The sequence below is a fragment of the Schistocerca nitens genome, chromosome 2 (genome assembly GCF_023898315.1).
Source record: "Schistocerca nitens isolate TAMUIC-IGC-003100 chromosome 2, iqSchNite1.1, whole genome shotgun sequence".
Taxonomy (NCBI): Eukaryota; Metazoa; Arthropoda; class Insecta; order Orthoptera; family Acrididae; genus Schistocerca; species Schistocerca nitens.
In genome coordinates, this window is record NC_064615.1 from 726,121,899 (window position 1) to 726,144,802 (window position 22,904).

Here is a 22,904-nt window from a genome sequence, read left to right on the forward strand (position 1 = left end):
TCACTAGGGAGCAGCAAATGCTACAAACAATATTTGGCATGTTCTCAAAACAAAACTGAAATGTATATTTCTAATGTGCTCTACCAGTGATTACATATAAGCTTCAGAATGTATGGTGTGAAACAGATATCACTTAGATGATGATTGTGTGGCCAAGGGAAACCATACAGAACAGTAAACAGTTTTGAACTGTCCTTACATTCTCTGTAATTCTGTATCACATGCACTACATAGTTATAACTGTTATATTCGTTGACAACTGGTTGCTTACAGACCATCTAACACAGAAAAAACCTATTCAAGAATGCATCAGATAGTGACGTGTTCTTTTCACAATAGCACACTGCACTACTACCTCAGACGCCTTTTACCACAGCCAATTTACCTGTGGTTGGAAACCTTACTGTTGTGATTAGTTTCAGTGTTATTTGATACATGCGCATTAACAGTTAACTCCTCCAGATTATCAAAAGTTAGCAGTGAAAGTTCACAGAAAATTAATACAAGCACTATGATCCTGTGAAATAAATTCAGTGCTGCACTTTAACAGCAAGTGTATAAATGTATCCAGTTGGAATCACAATGCTGCTGCTGCCACAACCATTCTGACAGTGCGAGTAATGATATACCGCAAACATCACCTTTACCATGTTCAACTGTAAACAAGTGTCAATCAAGTTTTTTATTATGTTTCCAGTATATTTTATTATGGAATGTTGTCATTAATGTAATTTTATGTGAACTTTCAGCTACAGTACAGACTCAGTTGAAATTTAACATGTCAAATTTATGAATGACTTCACAGGGAACAATCAATTATAATACTACTTGTGCAGGTACAGAGTGCATAAGAGTTTTAAAATTAAAATTATGTCCACTGCCTGCTGTAATGCATGCACAGAAATAAATGTATGATAAAAGTTAAGAAGAGTTATATTCACTGAAAGAAACACACCTATTCCATGCCACTGTGCAGCTGCTGCCCAGTTGCGCTCCTGTACACTGTTAGTGGGGGTAGGGGAGTCACTGGCTGTGCTTGATGCTTCTGGTGATCGACTCTTCTGTCCACTTGATAGTGACAGAGCACGTCCATTATGAGTTGGAGAATGTCTCCCAATCACATCACTATTGCAAGCCATTCTCCCAGCAGCCACCTGTTCAGACACACGTAGAGGTTCACTTGAAAGCCACATGCACAACTTTGCATAGTTAACTATGCTATCTGACAATTTAACAGCCTTTACAGTTGATATCCTTGGTTTTATCAGCCACATACAACCTTGAATATCTTGAAATGCTTGCAATGAACTGTGTGTTGTGTCAATTTAAGCATAATAACAAGTCATAGAAATTGCAGAAATATTTCACTTCAGCCTCGGAACATTTTGTGTGTGTGTGTGTGTGTGTGTGTGTGTGTAGGGGGAGGGGGGAGAAGTTGAAAACAAATGATAAATCCAGAAAAGTAGGGGTGATGATGCTGGTGGCGGCGGCAGCAGCAGCAGCAGCAGCAGCAGAGGTGGTGACCAGTCCACGAGCTTTTGTAATGAAGTGATTAAAAATTTAGTAATGAAAGCAATTTCGTGAAAAATAAAATGGGAGTTAATACTCTTTAGATGAAAGAAGTATGAAAATTAAATGTCTCTCTGAAGCTTACAGCACTACTTCATGATGCCACTAAGGGCCAATCTTCGATTCGGGTCAAAAAATTAACCCTGGTCAAGCTGAACTCAAAAATCTGTACTGTATGAATATAAAGTACAGATCCCCCCCCCCCCCTCTCTCTCTCTGAACTGTGATTAATTTTGAATAGCAAAATTCATGGATCAAGTCAAGTTCAAATGTAGTTACCAGTTCACAACCTATCAACAGTAATGGTTAAGGAAAACATCAGCAACGTAAGTAACTAGAGCAGATAATTTCTTAAACAAGAATTTGGAAAATATGATCTAACTGTAATGAACAGTACTTTTATGGATTTCAACAACAGCCTATTAAGACTGAACATCTGAACATCTTTCACAAAGCTGCTCTCTCGGTTTGAAAAGCAGTAATTACACACACACACACACACACACACACACACACACACACACAGTTTTAAACTATACACAATCCAGTGCTCACCGAAGGTCAATCTACCAAATTCCCAAATTGCTCATAAAGTGCAGTGATGAATGAAATTATTAAGCACTTGCAGGTAAATAAGCAATGACATCTTTAACAGCCAGTAAGCAGACAATACAGATGTATACCTCTACTGCAAGGTATACTGGTAGTTTCTTTAGCACTGTATATCAATAGCTCTAAAACATGGAAATTGGTTCAAATGGCTCTGAGCACTATGGGACTCAACATCTTAGGTCATAAGTCCCCTAGAACTTAGAACTACTTAAACCTAACCAACCTAAGGACATCACACACACCCATGCCCGAGGCAGGATTCGAACCTGCGACCGTAGCAGGCCCGCGGTTAACATGGAAATTGTTTGGAACTTTCGTCCATACTGAAATCTGCCTAAATCAGTAGCTAATAACTGTAATAATTATTATGGCATCATACTCAGCAACCAGCTGAAAGCCTGATGCAATGAGATGGTCTGCAACAGTTTTTGTTCATGTCTGTGATCCATTAACTGCCAAATGATGAATTCGCTACAGAACTGATCACAAATATACTTATGAAAACATTATGTTATGAAACCATATTGCCTGAACAGGTCACTTGCTGTTCTTGCATTCTAGGCCACTGTGGTGCAGCATTTTAATTGCAACAAGCTTAAGTGCTAAAATGAATACTGAATGGCCACTAGCCTGTTGTTGCCTTTCTACTGATGAAACTTTAGCAGTTTGCATGTTGATTTTACTGCATATTTTATCAAAAGGCTTCTCATTTGGCTTTATGAGGCAAAGAGGCTCCCGTTCCAGTCCAAACCTTTCTACCAAAAAAAAAAAAAAAAAAAAAAAAAAAAAAAAAAAAAAAAAAAAAAAAAAAAAAAATTAGGTGACTGTGACTCACATTAGTAGCCACTGACACTCATCACTACACCACAAAGGTAGGAGACACTTAAAGAGCTGAGAATTATACTGTTCTTTTCATTAATTATTCTGATGAGTCTACTGAGGCTGGTAATGAGTTCCAATAAATCCACACCTAGTTCACAAAAGAGTGAATCTATTCTTGGAATTACATGATAAACAATTTAGACAGTATGAGATTTTCACTCTGCAGCAGAGTGTGCGCTGATATGAAACTTCCTGGCAGATTAAAACTGTGTGCCGGACTGAGACTAACTCGGGACCTTTGCCTTTTGCTCTACCATCTGAGCTGCCCAAGCATGGCTAACACCCCATCCTCACAGCTTTATACCTGCCAGAACCTAGAGCACTTTCCCAGGAAAGGCAAAGGTCCCGAGTTCGAGTCTTGGTCCAGCACACAGTTTTAATCTGCCACGAAGTTTCAAAATGGTTCAAACGGCTCTAAGCACTACAGGACTTAACAATCGAGGTCATCAGTCCCCTAGAACTTAGAACTACTTAAACCTAACTAACCTAAGGACATCACACACATCTACGCCCGAGGCAGGATTCGAGCCTGCAACCGTAGCAGCAGCACGGTTCCGGACTGAAGCGCCTAGAACCGCTCGGCCACTGCGGCCAGCTGCTAGGAAGTTTCAATTTAGACAGTGTCTTGGACAAAAGCACTAAAGTAATTAAAACTAAGACTGACAAATGTCGTGCACGAAAGCCTTCTTGGTCCTTTGTTTATGCCGTCATGATATTTTTAAAATTTTCTGTCACAATTTATCAGCATTTTTTGTCAAATAAAGTCAGCAATGGCTTCCTTTCATGCCTTTGCTTTGTTGGTAATAAGTACTTTATCAGTTTTTGCCTCCATTTATGTCCTAACACTGGGCCAAGATGATTTTCAGCAACAAATCTTTTTGCTGTAAAGAAGATTGAGAAGTGTGCCCTCTTCTGCTTGTTATTTTTCACCTTTAAAACATGAAGCCTTCGATAATAAATGTGTGTAACAATTAATATCTGTGAGCAAAGCCTGAGATTCATGTCAACAGCCGATTTAATGGAGTTGCCTAGTATGTTTGGAGGAGGAGAAGACTAGTGTTTAACATCTCGTCAACACAGAGGCCATTACAGATGGCTCACAAGATCAGATTAGGGAAGTAGAGAGAAGAAAGAAGGCCATGCCATTCCAAAGGAATCATCCCAGCATTTGCCTCAAATGACTTAGGGAGATCACAGAAAACCTAAATCTCGATGGCTGGATGTGGGTTTGAACCAACGTCCTCCCAAATGAGAGTGCAGTGTGCACTAACCACTGTGTAACCTTGCTTGATCCTAGTATGTTCCATATTAATTTCGATCAATACTGAACATAGATCATTTGATACAAGTTTAGTATTACAAAACGTAGCAGATTCATAAACTAGGTTCATTTTCTGAACTAAGGTCCAAATTGATCCACTGTCAATGACATTTATACACTCACCCTAATTGTTGGTACTTAACAACTAGAAACTAAAGTTTTGTCATAACTGCACAAAAAGTCAAGTTCTGTTTCTTCCCACCTCCTCTTATAGGCCTAAGCTTGCAGTGTGTAAGAAATTTTAATGTATCACTATTCCTGCACCCTTTTTAACTGTTTAGTGAGGTATATTCACTGGAATAAAGTTATAAAACTACAATCCAACATCATGGTGGTGCCTCTATCACTTCATTACTCTGCAAAGTACTTATTTTCTGGCTGGTCTAGGTATTCAATAAGTAAGACTGGTTGTTCTACAGTTGCTCTGCAGAATAGCAAACCACACTGCAACATAAAATCTCACCATAATATTCTGTTCACCTGTGAGATTTCAATAACAATAAGGTGCACTATGTAGGCTATGAGAATAAACTACTGTATCCCACGAAAGGACCAACAAACAATTAGTATCATGAAAGGAGTGCGAGCAGGCAGATCAAGTAATAACTTTAGGGTGAATTGCATAAATGTCACTGACTGTAGATCAATTTTTACATTATCTCAGAAACAGAATTCAGTTCAGGAATCCATTCTGTTGTGTATCACTCAAATTGGATCAATTGTATGAGGTTTGGTGATGATCTACATAAACACAAACACACTTGTTAGAACTTCTAAAATCAGCTATCAGCATGATTATTGTTCTTCAACCAAATATTAATGGTACATTACAGATACATGCTATTTATTATTGATGGTGTCATGCTGTATAGAAGGTGGAAAATAAGTGTCAAACAGTGTGCTCTTCAAAACTTCTCCACAGTAGAAACAGTTGTATTGTTGGAAATCTTATTGTAATAACTGCACTCTGAGTCATAAACTTAAAATAACTCTGCATTCTCCACATGAACAAAGAATGCCAGAGGCAAAAGAAGAGAAATATGGAAAAAAATTTCAGAGAGCTGATCTGGGTTTGAACCAAAGATTCTCTGGGCAATTATTCAAGATGCAAGCACTGAACTACTGAAATAATCTTCAATCGAAACTAGTTGTTAAATATTACTGTGTTAAAGGAAGCACATTTGTATAACACTATATCTGTTCATCAATAAGCATGCAGTTGTCATATCAGATTCAGCTCATGTTTGTTAGTTAAAAATTTAATACAAACTGTGTAGTTGCTGCCATTTGAGCCTAAAGAGCATTTTTGTCCGATTTCATACTTCATATACTGAACTGTTCACTGCAAATATTCCACATTTCTCTTCCTTACACTGTTGATATAATGCCATTCAATTAATCACATTAATTATAAATCACCTTCAAGAATTGTTATGAAATCAGTTATTGTCTGCACTCATTACTTATACAGCCGGTACTTACCATAATCTAATCTTACAAATCTAAAAAAATATTTTTAATTTTAATAGTAGGGAGAGGTGTGTTCACATATTTACTAACATTTTTTATGCTAGTAACAACTTCTAAATCATTTTCAACTTGCACTTGTCCAAAATGAAAGCACTGTTTTGTAGTGTCACTAGGTTGTGAACTGACTATTACACATAAACTTTGTTTTGTCTGTGAAATTTAGACAATCAAAGCTGACCCTAGTCCATGGTGATATAATCTGATTGGTTGGTTGCAGGTTACTGGACTAAACAGCTAGATGATCAGTCCCTTGGTCAAGCGATAGTTCATCTGGAGTTAGTACACACACACACACACACACACACACACACACACACACACACACACACACTAATCCTTGTTCCATAGATCATAAATACAACATTTCCTAATGATGTGGAACATGTTACTTTAACATAAGTTTTCTTTACACAAAATAATTAATGAATTAATTTTCTCCGTTACTACTTTATATCTAAGAATTCATCCATTGAGTAGAAGGAATTGTCATTCAGAAAATCTTTTAATTTGCTTTTAAATGTTGGTTGGCTACTGTCAGACTTTTAATACTATTTAGCAAATGACCTAAGATTTTTGTGGCAGCATAATTCACCCCTTTCTGTGCCAAAGCGAGATTTAATCCAGAATAGTGAATATCATTGTTTCTTCTAGTGTTGTAGCTATGCACTTCACTGTTATTTTTGAATTGGGATGGGTTATCAATGACAAATCTCATAAGTGAATATATGTATTGCGAAGGTACTGTGAATATCCCGAGTTCCTTAAATAAATACCTGCAAGATGATCTTAGGTGGGCTCCAGCTATTATTCTGATTACATGTTTTGTGCAATGAATACCTTCTCTCTTAATGATGAATTGCCCCAAAATATGATGCCATATGAAAGCAGTGTATGAAAATAGGCATAGTAGGCTAATTTACTGATATGTTTATCACCAAAATTTGCAATAACCCTAACAGCATAAGTAGTTGAACCTAACCGTTTCAGCAGATCATCGATGTGTTTCTTCCAATTTCTTATCAATGCACGCACCCAGAAATTTTGATATTCTACCTTATCAACAGACTTGCGTTCATAGTCTATATTTATCAATGGTCTTATGCCACTTACTGTACAGAATTGTATAAACTGTGTTTTCTCAAAATTTAGTGACAGTCCATTTGCAGAGAACCACTTTACAATTTTCTGAAAGACATTATTTGCAATTTCCTCAGCTGATTCTTGCTTCTTGGGTGTGATTACTATACTTGTATCATCAGCAAAAAGAACTAACTTTGCATCTTCATGAATACAGAGTGGCAGGTCATTAATATATATTAAGAACAATAAGGGACCCAAGACTGAACCCTGTGGGACACCATTCTTGATACCTCCCCAGTTACAGGACTCTGCTGGTTTTTGTAGACTATCTGTACTGTTAATTTCAACCTTCTGCATTCTTCCAGTTAAGTATGAATTAAACCATTTGTGCATTGTTCCACTCATACCACAATACTTAAGCTTATCTAGAAGAATTTCATGATTCACACAATCAAAAGCCTTTGAGACATCACAAAATATCCCAATGGGTGATGTTCGGTTATTCATTGCATTTAATATTTGATCAGTGAAAGCATATATAGAATTTTCTGTTGAAAAGCCTTTCTGAAAACCAAACTGACATTTTGTTAGGACTTCATTTTTACAAATATTTGATGCTACCCTTGAATACATTACTTTTTCAAGAATTTTGGATAAAGCTGTCAGAAGTGAGATTGGGTGGTAGTTGTTAGCATCAGATCTATCCCCTTTTTTATGCAATGGTTTAACAATAGCATATTTCAGTCTACCTGGAAAAATTCCCCGTTTCAGTGAGCTACTACATTTGTGGCTGAGAATCCTTTTAATACTCTGTTGGAAATGCCATCAATTCCATGTGAGCTTTTACATTTGAGTGAATTTATTATTTTCATAATTTCAGTAGGAGAGGTGGATTGAATTTCAATTTTATCAAATTGCATAGGTACTGCCTTTTCCATATACTGCCTTGCATTTTCTAATGAATATGCTGGAACCTATTTTCTCTACAACACTTAAAAATGATTATTAAAAATGTTTTCTACTTCTGACTTCTTGTTAACAAACTTTTCATTGTGTCTGATAGAACTACAGTCTTTCTGTGCTCTCGGTTGCCCTGTTACCTTTTTCACAATATTCCAAATTGTTTTAATTTTATTATTAGATGTGCTAATCTCAGATGTAATGCACATACTTCTGGACTTTTTAATAACTTTTCTTAATACAGTGCAGTAGTTTTTATAATGTTTCATTGTTTCGGGATCATTACTCCTCCCAGCTATAAGATACATTTCCCTTTTCTGTTTACAAGACATTTTTATCCCTTTAGTAAGCCATGGCTTTTTACATGGTTTCTCACAATTATATTTCACTGTTTTCATAAGGAAACAGTTTTCAAATATACTCACAAAGGCCTCATGAAATAGGTTAAATTTTAAATTAGCATCATGTTCCCTGTACACCTCATCCCAGTCTAACTGTTGCAAGCTTTCCCTAAAATCTTGAAGTGTTAAATCGTTAATGGAATGCACTATTTTGGAGGACTGTTTTGCATTACTGTATGGAGCTATACCATATACTGTAACTAGCTGTGCATCATGATCAGACAGACCATTCTTAACAGGAAAGGTTTTTTGATTAAATTTATCTTGGTCTATGAAAACATTATCTATCAGTGTTCTGCTTTCCTGTACCACCCGAGTAGGAAAATCAATAACTGATGTCAAATTGAAAGAACCAAGTAACACTTCAAGGTCAAGCATTCTATCTGACTCTTTCAGAAAATCTACATTGAAATCCCCACAAACAATAATTTGCTTTCCTTTGACAGGCAACACAACAAAGAATCAAAGTTTTTCAAAAATAGTTGAAAATTTCCCAATGGGGACTTATACACAGCTACAATTATAAAAGTGCCTTTATTTAGTTTAAGCTCACCTGCACATGCTTCTATGTGTTGCTCTATGCAAAATTTTTTAGTTTCCAAGTTTTTCACACTATGACTGATTTTAACATATTGTGACGTAAGCTAGACATTGATTGAATTATGAATGTCTGTTGGTGTGGTAAAATCAAAGCACTGAAAGCAATTCATAATAGTAAAAGTGATAAGGTTAAAAACCTAATGGATATCAGTTGACCTGGCAATAATAAAATAATGCGAGAGAAATAATCAGATTAGTAAGTGGTTGGAGTCAGTCAAGAGTCGCCAAGAGATCTGCATATGATGGGGGCCATTCCTCTCACAGGCACCCCATCACTCCTGACCCACTGTACCCAGAGTTTTAAACAGGGGAACAATGTCCACTAATCACTAGGGTACAATTCCTAAAATGGAAATTGGGTGTGATGGAAAAAAGGGGGCTAACCACATATAAAAACAATTGAAGCAGAGTAAAAGAGGGATGACACAGACAGCTGGCAAAGGAGGTACAGTCGAGGGTCCCTTAAGCCTAACATGTGGCAGGGGATGCCCCAATATCGTGCTTAGCATGGAGAGCTAAAAGCAGGGAGCATTTGACCAGGATATGAACTACATCTGTAAGGCTTTGCAGCCGCAATGTGGGCATGGCTCATTACATAAGATCAAACTGTGGGATAATCTGTAATGATTAAGTCAGTGGAAACATACAACATGAATTCCTTGTGGGAGAAATGAAAGGAAGAGCATTATTCAGCAGCAGTCCCCTTGACAGTGCAGGGTTCATTGGGGGGGCACATAGTCCACCAGATAGTTTTCAATCTCTGAGTGACGAGAGAGTTTATTTGGACCCACAAATCCCCACCTGGGACTGTTAAAGTCAATGTTAGTCAATCACTTCTTAAGCCGAACAGTGTGGAAGTTGATTCCCCAGGATATCCACATGATGGTACCCAGAGAGAGGCAATTGAGCAGGCAGGACGACTAAGGTCATAAGAAAATTATAAACAGCAGACACCAGAGGGTGTGCCTTGCAAATGATGTTCCTGACCAGAGGGAGATGTAATAGATTATCCTGACTTATCTACAGTTTTAGAACTGCCAGTGTAAATAACAGAAGCACCTTGATACTCTTGAACAGTTTCAGAACTGAAGAGGTAAGATCCCCACATTGGCAAGGACACTGTCTAGTCTGGAAGGTGCCAATATCATTCCACAATAATGAACTGGATCCAATTATTTCAAAGCTAAAGGTCCCACTGAGCCATAAACCTGGCACCCATAATCTGATCAGGATGAGACTAGAGCCCAGTAAATATGGAGAAGAGTAGCGCGATCTGAACCACATGAGATTTGTGCAAGGAAGCAGACAGCATTACACTTTCACATGAGATTTGAGCAAGGAAGCAGACAACATTACACTTTCACATGCTGTTAGTCTTGATTGGAGAAATGTGGGGCAGCCATTCAGACTTTTATTAATGCAGAGTACCAAAAATCACGGTCATGCAGCAAAGTCCAAGTGCTGGGTACCCAAGTATGGTTTCGGCCAGGATAGACTGTGATATGACAGCAATGCAGGACTCGTGTATGAGCAGGAGAGAACTGGAAACCATGGGAAAGGGTCCAAGTGGAGACCCATCAGAAGGTGCTTTTGAACTAGCGTTAGGCCACAGCTAGATATCGGAAACCATACGAAATGCAACAGTCATTGACATACCACATAGGGGTGACCGCCGGTCTGATGAAGATCACTTACTCACTGATAGCAATGAGGAGGAATGCAACATTCAGCATGAAGGCCTGAGGAATGTATTCTCTTGGACCTAAGAGGAGTTGAGTGATGTATCAATTTTAGCCCAAAACAACGGGTGGGATAAAAACCGATAAATAAAAATAAGTAGGGAGCCTCAAAAGCCCCAGTCACAGAGAGTAAATAAAATGTGATGGTGCAACATAATGTCACTTGCCTTATGTGGATCAAAACAAACTGCAATGTGCTGTTTCCATTAAGAAATAGCTAATCAGATTGCTGTTTTCAACCTAACAAGATGGTCGATTGTAGTCATCCCTCCTGGAAACCACACTGACAGGGGGAACAAATAAGTCCACAAGTCAAGAACACAACACAATTGTCAGGTTACCATCCTTTCACACAATTTTCTGGGCATTTTGGTAAGGCTAATCACTTGATAGCTGTCAATGGTCATTGGATTTTTGCCTAGTTTAAGGATTGGGATGCTGATATTATCTTGTCACTGCAAAGGGAAAACACTCTCTAGCCAAATATGTTTGAAGACCATAAGCAGATTGAGACCTTGAGTAACATTCAGGTGCTGTATCTTCTAATTATGAATTAAGTCATGGTCTGGGGCCATACTGTGTGCCTGGTCAAGAGTTTGCAGCAGCTCCCTATTGTGAAAGGTCTTTATATAATTCGGTGTGATGGGGAATGCGAAAGAAAGGAGATAAAGAAGGGAAATATGTCTTCAACTTGTCTGTTATGCATCCGAATGGTATCCCTGCAACAAGAGGATAACAACACTATGATAAAGCAGAGCATAATGTGTTCGGCAAGAACTGACACAGCGGCAGAAGGAAGAGTCCCATGAAGTTTGTTGACAGTCCTGAAGACTACAAAGCTTGGCCCTCGCCTGGGGATAAAATGACATATGTTCTTGATGAGGAAACACACACTTTTACCATTTCTTCCTACTGCATTTAATTAAATAGCAAGTCTTAGTGTGAAGCTACTTAAAAGTGATGAGGGTGCTCTGTGAACAATATTGTTTGAGATGTTGCAGTGCCCTCGAATATGCTGAAAAGTTGTTGCAATGTCTTTGGTCCACTGTGGCACCAGCTGGCAGTGGCTGGGACCTGTAGAAAGGGGATTAGCAGTACCAATAGTGCAGCTGATTGCGTCGGAGACACCTCCCACAATCTCACAGATGCAATGTGTCAGAAGAAACGAAGGTGACAGATGCATACATCTGCCAGTCAGCTCTTCAGAAAGTCCAACATGGTAACTGGCCCATCACATGGTGATAAGGTGGTCACAAGAGCACCTGAAAGCAGTCACTGGCACAAAGGTCATCATGTGGTAACCACTGTAGTGAAACCACAAGATTGAGTGAAGAGCTTTTTGGGTCAATAAGCAAAAAAAGTGTCATGGACGGCACTGAAGTTGGTGGTAATACCATCATTTGAGGGGAGACAGATCAAAATCAGAAATCAGCTGGTAAATTGAAAGACAGATGGCATGATGCTTCTCCACATGATTTACTGCACACTGAAATATGAAAGCAGGAGCAACAGGAGAATAGGGGTGAGAGAGGATTATTAGATTACAGTGAACATCTCAAGGTAAGCAGTGCCCTCTGTGGAGGAAGATAAATGTTATAAATGGTGACTACTGGGGTCATTTACACTTGCACTGCTATTGTTTCCAATGTAATATGGATGAGATTACACTTACTAACATCAGTGCAAACCAATGAATAGACCCCTCCAGATGCTCTCTCAGGACAAGTATGGTGCTGACCGAAAATAACTCAAGGAATTGGAGAATGGGCACCAGGGAATTGTGTTTCTTGGAAATGAACACACATAAGAACAACAGGAAATTAGTTCTTGTAGTTCCAGCACATGCGAGTAATATTTACTGCAGTTCCACTGAATTATCACATTAAGTGTGTCCAAGTCAGGAATGAACAGCCCAGAATGACAGATCAGGCAATAGGATCACTGTCTGTCACCAGTGGCAGTGGAATGAAATCAAGGAACATTGGTTCTGAGTAAGATGCTATGGGGGGATCTGGTGTCTCCAGACAGAATACTCGGAGAAGCCTTCTCCCAAGATTTTTTTTTTTTCCCCTCTCTCTTTCACTACCTTTGGCGTTCCAGAATCTTGTAAGGGCTTATCAGCTGTGGCCATAGGAAAAGAAGAGGAGTGGACAGGTGTGGGACCCACACTCCATGGCTCCTTAAGCCACTGGCAGGTATGCACATATTGTAGTGCAGGAAACCCACGAGAGGAAGCCCATCACCTCCCATGGTCTAATTTGTTTACACAATTGCTGTCAGTTGATGCTAAGGGAGTAAATATGTCAAGTAGGGCCAATGATCTGGCCACTGTAGTGGCAAAGGTCGACATCACTGAGACCTGATATAAATTATCAAATTTCCACTGAGCTTCAAAATATGAGAGGCAATTGGAAGCCTTCAGTTCCTGGATTTTGGATTCTTTCATTAGGGTACCACACTTCAGGGATCAAGGAAGGTGGTCATTTCTGTAACTGACAACAGGTAGTACAGTAAATGATGAGTTTTTATGATGTAGTCGACCACAGTCTCCACAAATCAGGTTGCATGCACACCGGGACGCATATGCCTGAGTGTTGACATTTAAAGCGGAGTGTTGGTATTTAAAGCATCACATTGGGGGTGATAAATACCACTCCACATCACAGCAGTAAACCATGATTTTGATTTCTCTGAAAGTGAATTCCTCTCAAAAGCAAGAATGAATGCTCCAGTGTCAACCTTGTTGTCTAGTGAGCCTTGATGTACACAACATATGAAATGGATACCACACTTCTCCAAGTAATTGTGAAATCCTCCATCCATCCACAGTGTTAAGTCCCTGAGAAAAAATGGTACCCTGTACCACATATTAGAATTATGTGGTGGTGTGGTAACTTGTACATGACCGAGATTCTTACAAGAGAGTAACACCCCGAAGCTGGGTAGGTTTCAGCAGTCTGATTAAGACGGATACACTTTGTAATTTATTATGAGAAGAGACTTTCTCAAAAATGTTTTCAATATTCTCTACAAAGAACATTGGCCTAGTACAGAAATGACTATCTGACAGAGTGCAAAATTGGAACTTACATTTCTGCAAATCGTGCAGCTTTGCTCCTATGGTGTGAGCAAGGAAGGAATGTTCTTAAGGTTGTAACGATCTGCACTGAAGTAGTCCGGTTTGTCCGGAGAGACTGCTGGAGCCTCACAGCCACCAACTGATAGTTTTCCAGTGCCACCAAACGGACAGGCACATACACATACTCTCCACGGCATGCATGGAGAGGTAACAATTCAAGCATCGACAATACATTCCTTGCTTAATCAGGGGGCTATCACCAGACAGGTACCTGAGGGACCCTTACATGGACTGTCTACCACACTGGCTATCGAGCGACCTTTCCCACGCATGCCACACTTAGTTAAAATATTTAACTGAAACAGGTAGTGCAAAATAATGAAACAATATGGGAAACACCATAATCATCCTACGAGGAAGCTAGGTTGACAGCATGGAATCTGTTCTAGGGACAAAGTCCGAGAAAAGGTGTAGTCAGAGAGTAAGACTGCAACGGGCTAGGTCACTGTGCCTGTGTACTCACGAAAGTAGGCAAGACCCTTGGGGGCACTACTGTGAGATTAATGTTTATACAACTATGATTTCAGAGTTCAGCTTGATATGAACTCATTTTATCTGCATCTTAATGATCAACTTCGTTGTGCCAATAGAAGTCTGTGTTAGTTTAACTAGACGTAAGTCTCACACTACGCATTTAAAAGAACATTTTTGTTTTTAATCATAGCTGCAGTTATTTTCATGTACATAGAATTAATTTACTTTCTAACAGATATGAGATTGCTCCACCACTAACTTCATTACACCTTAAAATTGCTACTGGAGGAGCACATAGTAGACTGAATATTTAACCCATGCACCAAAAATTAAACATTCTTCATAAGATGGAAATTCAACACAATAAATGTGTTCATTATCCGCAGTTTTTCTGTCATAATATGCTATACAAGATTTATCTCCTACAGGCTAATTAGAAGATGACTGGTAGCAGTGCTTGCAATAATGGAAGGATTCAACAATCAGCAACAACACACACACACATATACACACACACAGAGAGAAACAGCCACTGTTACCTGCACGTACTACGGCCTGATACTGAATACGTCTGGGGTCGCAGTCGGGCCTTAGAGCACAGAGACAACAGTGGCCGTGCGTGCGTGTGAGATGTACATCTGACAAAAGGCTTAGTTCAATAGCTAACTATACCTAGCAGTCTTTTTTTCACTATAACTACCCACCTGGCACTCAATGCTTCATTTTTGTGGTGAGCAGCAAGACATTATTGTTGCTCCGTCCCAACTATTTAAAGAAACAAATCCTATGCTACACAATTCCAATAAGCTCTAAGCTGTGGTTGTGTAGCTCCACAGAAAAATGCTTAATAAAATAAATGTCTTAAGTGCTTCAGTTAGTATTTACTTGTTTTTCATTGGTACTCACAGTTTACACAGTTTTCAAGCAGTTGCACATAAAGTATCCTTGTCATTAGTCTATGTAGGTACACAGAAGGGAAGCAAACAACACAGAAAATGAAGCAGTTCTAATAAAAACAGCACAATAACCGAGAAAACTGTTCCTGGAGCTTTGATATATCTGATAGTCGCAGAGAAAGCTCTATTTAGGATGGATTCACCTACTTGGGACACCTTATAGGCAATTTTTCTTTCTTATAAATGAGGAAAGTATAATAAAGGTTATATCCTTTGCTCACAAAGAGCTTTTTCTGTTCTGGGTCTTGAATGAATTGTGACATAAGTCACAACTGGAACAACTCACAACTGCACATAGCATCCAAAATTTCCAAGAAATATCACAATATAAATTCCCTCTACAATACACTGCCCATCAGGGAAGTTGTTCCAGTAAAGTGTCACATATCTCTAAGATCCAGTCAACACTAAAGTTGCAGTGACACTCTGAATAATGACAAATCAAGTGCTTCACAAAAATCCTGACTTTATTCACCCATATAGAATTTGTAGTATATTCTTCACAGATGTATTATTAATACCACAAATGTTGTAACAATTTAAGATAAGCTGAAAAAGGTGCAAATAATGCACAGAGAAATACAATAGAACATTTTTTGTGTAATGTTAACACATCATATTATAAAACAACTCTGAAGTGCCTGTTTTCCACACAAATGTTATGATGACAACACATACAGTAATATGATGCCAGGCTATCTCACTAACCTGATTCAGACTTCTATCAGTGTCACTGAGCTGTATTAAGTCAGGGCTGCCTGCACTCTGATTAACATGGCATCTCTCCCACTTCTCTATGAAAAAAAAAGGTACAAAAATATTATTTAAGAATATTTTCAACTGAAACTTCAGTTCCAACTACAAATAATATTTGTAGAAAAATATCACTAAGTAGAAACAGAAATTACAGACCTCATTAATAGTACTTTTATAAATATGTATCTAATACAAATCTCCACAATTAAATTTCTGAACAATTAATCACCATTTACAAACTTATTTACACACACAGGCAAGAGATGGGGAGGAAGAGAATGAGGGTGGTAGAATGAAAGGGGGGGAGGGGGAGGAAGAGAGAGAGAGAGAGAGAGAGAGAGAGAGAGAGAGAGAGAGAGAGAGAGAGAGAGTGTGTGTGTGTGTGTGTGTGTGTATAAACCTCACCCATGCTGTTGTTTCTTGTGAAGCGAGGTAAAGGTACATCTAAGTTAGTTTGAAATAATTCTGGACGAATTGGTAACCCTGCCTGGAATGCGGCAATAAGCTTCAGTGTCCAGTAGAACTGTCGGCGCTCCAAATAATTACTTCTTCCAACTCCACATATGTCTGTAATCTGGAAAGAATTAGGGATAGAGTTCACTACTGCCTTCACAAATAAAGTTATTTACTCAAAATAAATCACAATGATGCAAAACTCACAGGGAAAAATATGCAAAAAATGAATCTTTAAATACTATTACAAATACAGAAAGTTTACAGAAAACCTTAAATGGACTTAATGAATAGTTTTACTCATAATGAAATTTGCTTTTGTTGTTCCAGTACTGACAAGTAAGTACTTCACCTAATTATCATTTTAACCCCTGCTATTAGTTTCACAGTGTTTTCATAAAAATTCAGACTATGTAATGCAATGTTTAAATTACTTTTTCGGAACACCAGTATCTAGTACTTTTAATGTATGTCACGGCAGCAAAGACATCACCTTATTTGCATAGTGCTAAGTATTATCCTGATTCTAGATTATATCAAATTCTCTTCAATTCTGCTCGCTTTTCCCAGCTTACAATGTTTGTAAAAATTTCACGTATTAAATATTGTGTCATAACAGAACCATCAATTACAAACTATTCATTTGTTTCCATGCCAAGCTCCAACATGAAAATCACATTTTCTTTTAAGAGCTTTACTTACAATAACAAATTAATAGAGATACAGTATTTATTCACTCATTCATTGTGTTCCTTAGATCCCATCAAGCTGTGAACCTTCTTGAATGTGAAATGAGTCTACGAATATGTTAATGCATATACTGTATCAGTTACTAACGACCACACGCTGCTTAATATTACTGTGTTCATATCGTCTAAATGTAGCCTAATAATTTATGAGGAAAACTGCTGTTTTGGAACATCTACATATTACTCTGCAATTCACACTTACGTGTTTTGCAGTTTCAGACACTTACTCTACGGTTCCACTTTCAAATAGCACATCTGAGAAACAAACACCTATATATTTCTGTGTGAGCTGAGATTTATCTTGTCACAACAGCCACTGCATTCTATGTAGGCAGGAGTCAAAATGTTTTAGCTTTTGGAGTAGTAAGTTTGTTACTGTAATTTTGTGAAAAATCTCACTGCAACTAAAAACTCCTTTCTTATAATGGTTAACAACCCATACTTGCTTAACACAGCCATGACATCTATTTCCTGTTTGGTGATAATACAAACAATCTCCCATTCTTTGAAACTTGACAATGTCCTATATCAATCCTATCTGGTAAGGATCCATAATGCACCACGATACTCCAGAAGACAGTGAAAAAGTGTAATGTAGGCAGTCTCTTTAGCTGATTTGTTGCACTTTCTGTGCCTTCTGACAATAAAACAGTCTTTGGTTCCCCTTCTTCACAACATTGTCTATATTATGGATCCAATTTAAGTAGTCTGTAATTGTAATCCATAAATATTTATCAACAACCTTTAAATTTGTGTTATTTGTTGTGTAACTGAAATTTAACATTTCTTTTGGTACTAATGTGAATGACCTCACACGTTTCACTGTTCAGGTTCAAAATGCCACAGCAAGTAGGTATCTTGCTTAAATCATTTTGTAATTTGTTTTGATCTGATGACTTCACTAGGTGGTAAAAAAATTGTATCACCTGTGACAAGGGCTGGTCAAATTGTCTCCCTAAACAGAACTTGGTGCTTCCCCATTTCTAGTAAACAGCTACTTCTTTGTCTTCCATTAAAAGCTTAACATTTATTTTCTTACACAGGTATTTTTCAAACAAAGTACTTTTTACATTTATTATGTCACAGACGACCAGCGTAACTAGCTCCACTCTGGATCCTAGAGTGAGAGAGAGAGATATATATATAGAGAGAGAGAGGCCTTATGGACGGAAAGCTTTATTTGTGGCAGTCTTTTTGTTGTGCCTATCTACGACTCAGCTTTTCCGCTATTTGGTGAGCGACAACTTTCCAACTTTCCTTTTCATGATATTGTTACATTCCATCCACGACTTTCCACTGTTTGAAAATATTTTTGTGTCCTTTATAGTGACTGTACAAACTGAACTTCCAATGAATCTACCAAAAGTTATTAAGCAGCAAATGTATTTGTTAGTGAGTGTGAGGGTTCAGCATCCTTCAAGAGGCCTTTGCAAGATGTACTGTTATCTATTTTACAAAATATTCTTACTGCTCACTTCTGCTGCATGAATACATTATTTACTTTAGGTACACTGCTAGAACAGATAATCCATATGACAACAGGGACTGAAGATATGCAAAATAAGCAAACACTCTTGTCCTTGGGTCAACACAATGAGAGATACTGCTAAAAGGAAAACATGCTTATCTGCACTTCTCAATTGGATCAGTTTTCCATTTTAACTTGTTATCCGATTGGCCCCTGAAGGAATTTTCCGTCCAGTGTATGACCATTAATATCTACTTCTTGAGCCAGCAGGTTACTTTTGCTTGTCAAACTGAATATGTGAGATTACAGCTTAAAATATTTGCTGTGGGCAAATTTTGACCATTCCAGAAAATATTTGAGTTGTTTCTCAAACTTGAGCTTTGACCTTTGCTTAATATGCTGCCACCATAAGCAAACATCACAGTTTTTTTGACCACCCTTTAAAGTCACTGGCAGATAATTTATATACATTAGGAATTAGAGCAGATTCAGTATGGATCCTTGTGAGACCCTGGATGTAATGATCCTCCATTCCAAAATTAGTTTAATTCCTGTTACACAATCCGTCAAAGTGACATTGCTTTCTGTTATGAATGTAATAATCCACCCATGCAAGATGTATGTCATTAATGCTGACCAATGCTGTTTTCCAAATGGAATTTTGTGGCGTCATACTGTCAGGATAGCTCTCCTTGTTTAGCCTCTCCCGAACCTCATTTATGAGGTCTTTTATATCATTTTATGTGGAGAATCCAACATAATTGTTAAACTGAGAAGCAGTTAACAGAAGACTTAGTTAATATTTTATAATAGCCTACATTCTCACAAGAATTTGGAAAAAAAACTGGAAGAACTGAAATGGGTCTGCAATTAATGGTGGTCTTCTTACCTCCAGTTTTATGCAAGTGTGTTACTACAACATATTTAAGTACGTCAGGAAATATGCCAGAGTCAAGGAATAAGTAAACAGATAGCTTAAAGGCAGTTCTATTTGCCATCACAAGATTTTTATAGTCTGCCAAAAACTGTTGTAACTAACAATTAGCGACTCACCTGATGAATTCGTAACTGCCTCAGGGACTGCATTTTAAAACTAATGTGTCTGGTAGTAAATGAAGTGCCTGACAAACAAAAACTAATGCACCTTTGTTTCCAGAATGAGATTTTCACTCTGCAGCGAAGACTGTGTGCCGGACCAAGACTCAAGTTCGAGTCTTGGTCCGGCAGACAGTTTTAATCTGCCACGAAGTTTCACCTGTGTTTGGTTGATACTTAATGAGTAAATAATCATTGAATCTGGTTCAAAAATTCTTTCTCTGTCATGGTTTTCACCACAGCAATTGTTTGGAAACTAAATTTCACTTTCACACTGCTTTTACTAAAAACTGTGCATTTGTGAAAGTTTGCCTCATCATTAAAATTTGACATTTTAGTATATGGACTACTCTACCATAAGCAATGACTATAATTTACTTCTCACACCATGTCTTTGGCCACAAATCAAAACATCCTGGGCCACAGGTTCGATACCAGCTGCATCTTAAATTTTGGATAAAAGTCATTAGCAGTGGCAATCAATGACTTTCAGCACAAAGAGTCACCTTTTTTCTGCCAAAGGCCTTGCAAAGAGAGCAGAGGAGTGAACAAATGTTCAGGACACTGTCTTGCATTTAAAGTGGACAACTGCCTCTAAGAGGAGGAAGAATCAGCAGTAGTCTGTGGTTTGAGGAGGCAAAAGGCAATGAAAACCGCTGCGTAAAAAGACACAATGTGTGTCCACATGACGTGGTCTGTAACTGAAAAAAAAAAAAAAAATCATGATGATCTCTCCACTGAAAAAATACTCTGGATTAGTCTCGTATTCATATCTCCAGGCAGAGCCTGATAAAAGGGAGGTAACCAAGAGAATAAGATTGCTTGAGCAACAAATGGTTAACATTCCATGAGTCAGGTAGTGGAATATTGGAAGTCAAAGTGTGAGGAAGGCTATAAAATATGAAAAGGGAAAAACAAAGTCTAAGTTAAATATAGTTGGAGTCAGCAAGGGCACTCATACCTAGAGGGAGGGTGGGGTGGGGGGTGTAGTTACATGTTTTTCTTTCTGTAAAATGATTTAAAAGCCAATATGGTGCAAGTTTTTAACAGTGTCAGAACTGGAACTTTTTTATGGCAACTTACATATTGTCATTAGTCTCCCAAAATATTAAAAATACTCCACACCCAATGCAACACCTCATGGCCTGGGGTTATGTGTGGTTGATGTCAAACCATTCAGCAATATTTTCTTTGTCAACAGTGTCACACACTGGACTACATTTCAAAACTGCAGCTAACGTTATTAAGAAACAGTCTTCTTCATTGATGGAATTACTGATTTCATCAATTTTATGGTTAATGTTCTTCCACAACTTGGCTATGGTTGATTGTTTTAGCTAATACTTCCACCTTTCGCCTTTGACACTTAATAAATTGCATCTAGTACAGTTAATTGTGTCCAAAATGTTTGAAGACTGCTACTCTCACCAATGACAGGGTGTACACAAGGACAAGAAAAAAATTCTCAGGTTTTTCCCAGATTTTCCTGTTAAAAACACACTCTTCAGGATGAAAATGCACTTTTTCTGTTTGTTTTTTTTTTTTGTGGGGTTTAAGGGCGCTCAACTACTGAGGTCATTAGCGCCCAGTCACTGTTATTAGAGCACATGGAATCTAGTAAAACTCAAGGGGAGGGGGGACACCAGAAAGACCTGACAAAGATGTAGATAAAATAAGTAAAAAGGTTAGATGTCTTTGGACAAGCCAGTCAAAGTTATAAAACGCAGAAAACAAGCAGCTGCTCGAGCGTCATCAGCTAAAATATCCGGTAAAGTAGATGGCAGGGACAGGACAACACGAGATTGACTAAAGCGGGGACACGACAATAAAACATGGCGCACTGTTAATGCCTGACCACTTTGGCACTGCGGGGCTGGGTCACCGGAGACTTTTTCTGGATGACAGTACGCTATACCCTGTGTTAAAGTATAATTTTTTTGTGTGTTAAGTGACTATATTGTGCCCCTCAGAGCTGTAAAATGTATCAATCCTTTGAATGGCAAAGGTTTTATACACTGGCGCAGAACTTGGCAGCACTCCCAGCAAAAAACAACATTGTCTGGAAATATCTTTAATGCATGACTATTTACACTGATTATTTTGGTATTACAAAAGTATAAATATGAGTTCATAAGAAGTGCGATGCTCGTGCTACGATACAGAAACAGAGACCTTAGTAGCGCTCCGAGTGGCCTGGCAGTGAACTTTGAATTCAGACACTTATCAGATCACAATCTGCAATATTTTCCTGCGACCTGTTAGAAAAGTAAACAGTTGTGACGTCATGCTCATCAAAGTAGTTTGTTGTTATGTAGTATTGCAAAGTCTTTGTCCTGAAGCCTTGCACATATTTTGCTGTTGACAGACACTTGGGCTGTCTGTGCAAACTAAGTTGACACTCAGCACCAGAGGCCATTGGGAACAACCCGAAAGGCGTTTTGTATTTATGGTCACTCTCATCAGTCACTGGACCAAGTGTCAACTCTTAGTTTGCACAGACAGTATGTGCACTGTGTTTTGTTGTTGTAAAGAGCACATGTTCTTTGCAACTATAGTTTTATTTTCATGTTATTCTCTCATTTATGTTTTACTGCTGCAGTATGATTCTGCAGTAGTGGGCTAAAGTCAAATTCTTTGTTAGAGTATCAGTTCTTACCAGCCAAAATTATAGTAATTCAACTGAAACTTAAAATAATTAAAAATTCTGGGAGTCCTAAAAAATTCACATGTATTACCAGGATGAAAAAACTCCCAGGTTCTTCTCATGTTTCCCAGTTGTCCCAGGTCATATAAACACTGAATAAGTTTCCGTAGCAGACTTCCTCTCTAAATTTTCTTCAAGGCAGCAATAACACCCTGATCCACTGGCTGCATTAATGCTAGAACCGTGGTTGGGTCACTCGTGACTCACTTCTTAATTCTGTCTTTTGTCACTCTTTTGCATTGTTGCCTAGAGTGCCGAGTTTCTGTGACTTTTTATGAAATAAGGTTATTAGCAGCAGTTATACTTAATTTTACATTTTATGGGGAACCTTAAAAGAGAAATACGAATATTCACATAGAACCGCAGATGGGACAGTTCTGACCCCTCAGCTGCAGCCACTATAACAATTACATTTT

The 22,904-nt window shown here is 38.2% G+C and overlaps 1 protein-coding gene across 3 annotated transcripts in view; it reads right to left on the bottom strand.

Annotated features, from left to right (window-relative positions):
* LOC126236922 (ralBP1-associated Eps domain-containing protein 2) overlaps positions 1 to 22,904 on the bottom strand; it is a 125,048-nt gene that overhangs the window by 87,789 nt on the left and 14,355 nt on the right. For 2 of the 3 annotated variants that reach the window (XM_049946585.1, XM_049946584.1), the window contains exons 2-4: positions 16,425 to 16,593; positions 15,972 to 16,057; positions 956 to 1,154 (exon numbers count right to left, since the gene is read on the bottom strand). In XM_049946585.1, the coding sequence (XP_049802542.1) occupies positions 956 to 1,154; positions 15,972 to 16,057; positions 16,425 to 16,593 (454 nt within the window). Of the gene's footprint in view, positions 1 to 955; positions 1,155 to 15,213; positions 15,461 to 15,971; positions 16,058 to 16,424; positions 16,594 to 22,904 lie in introns of those variants that run through there. The other variant, XM_049946586.1, reaches the window with a different exon arrangement.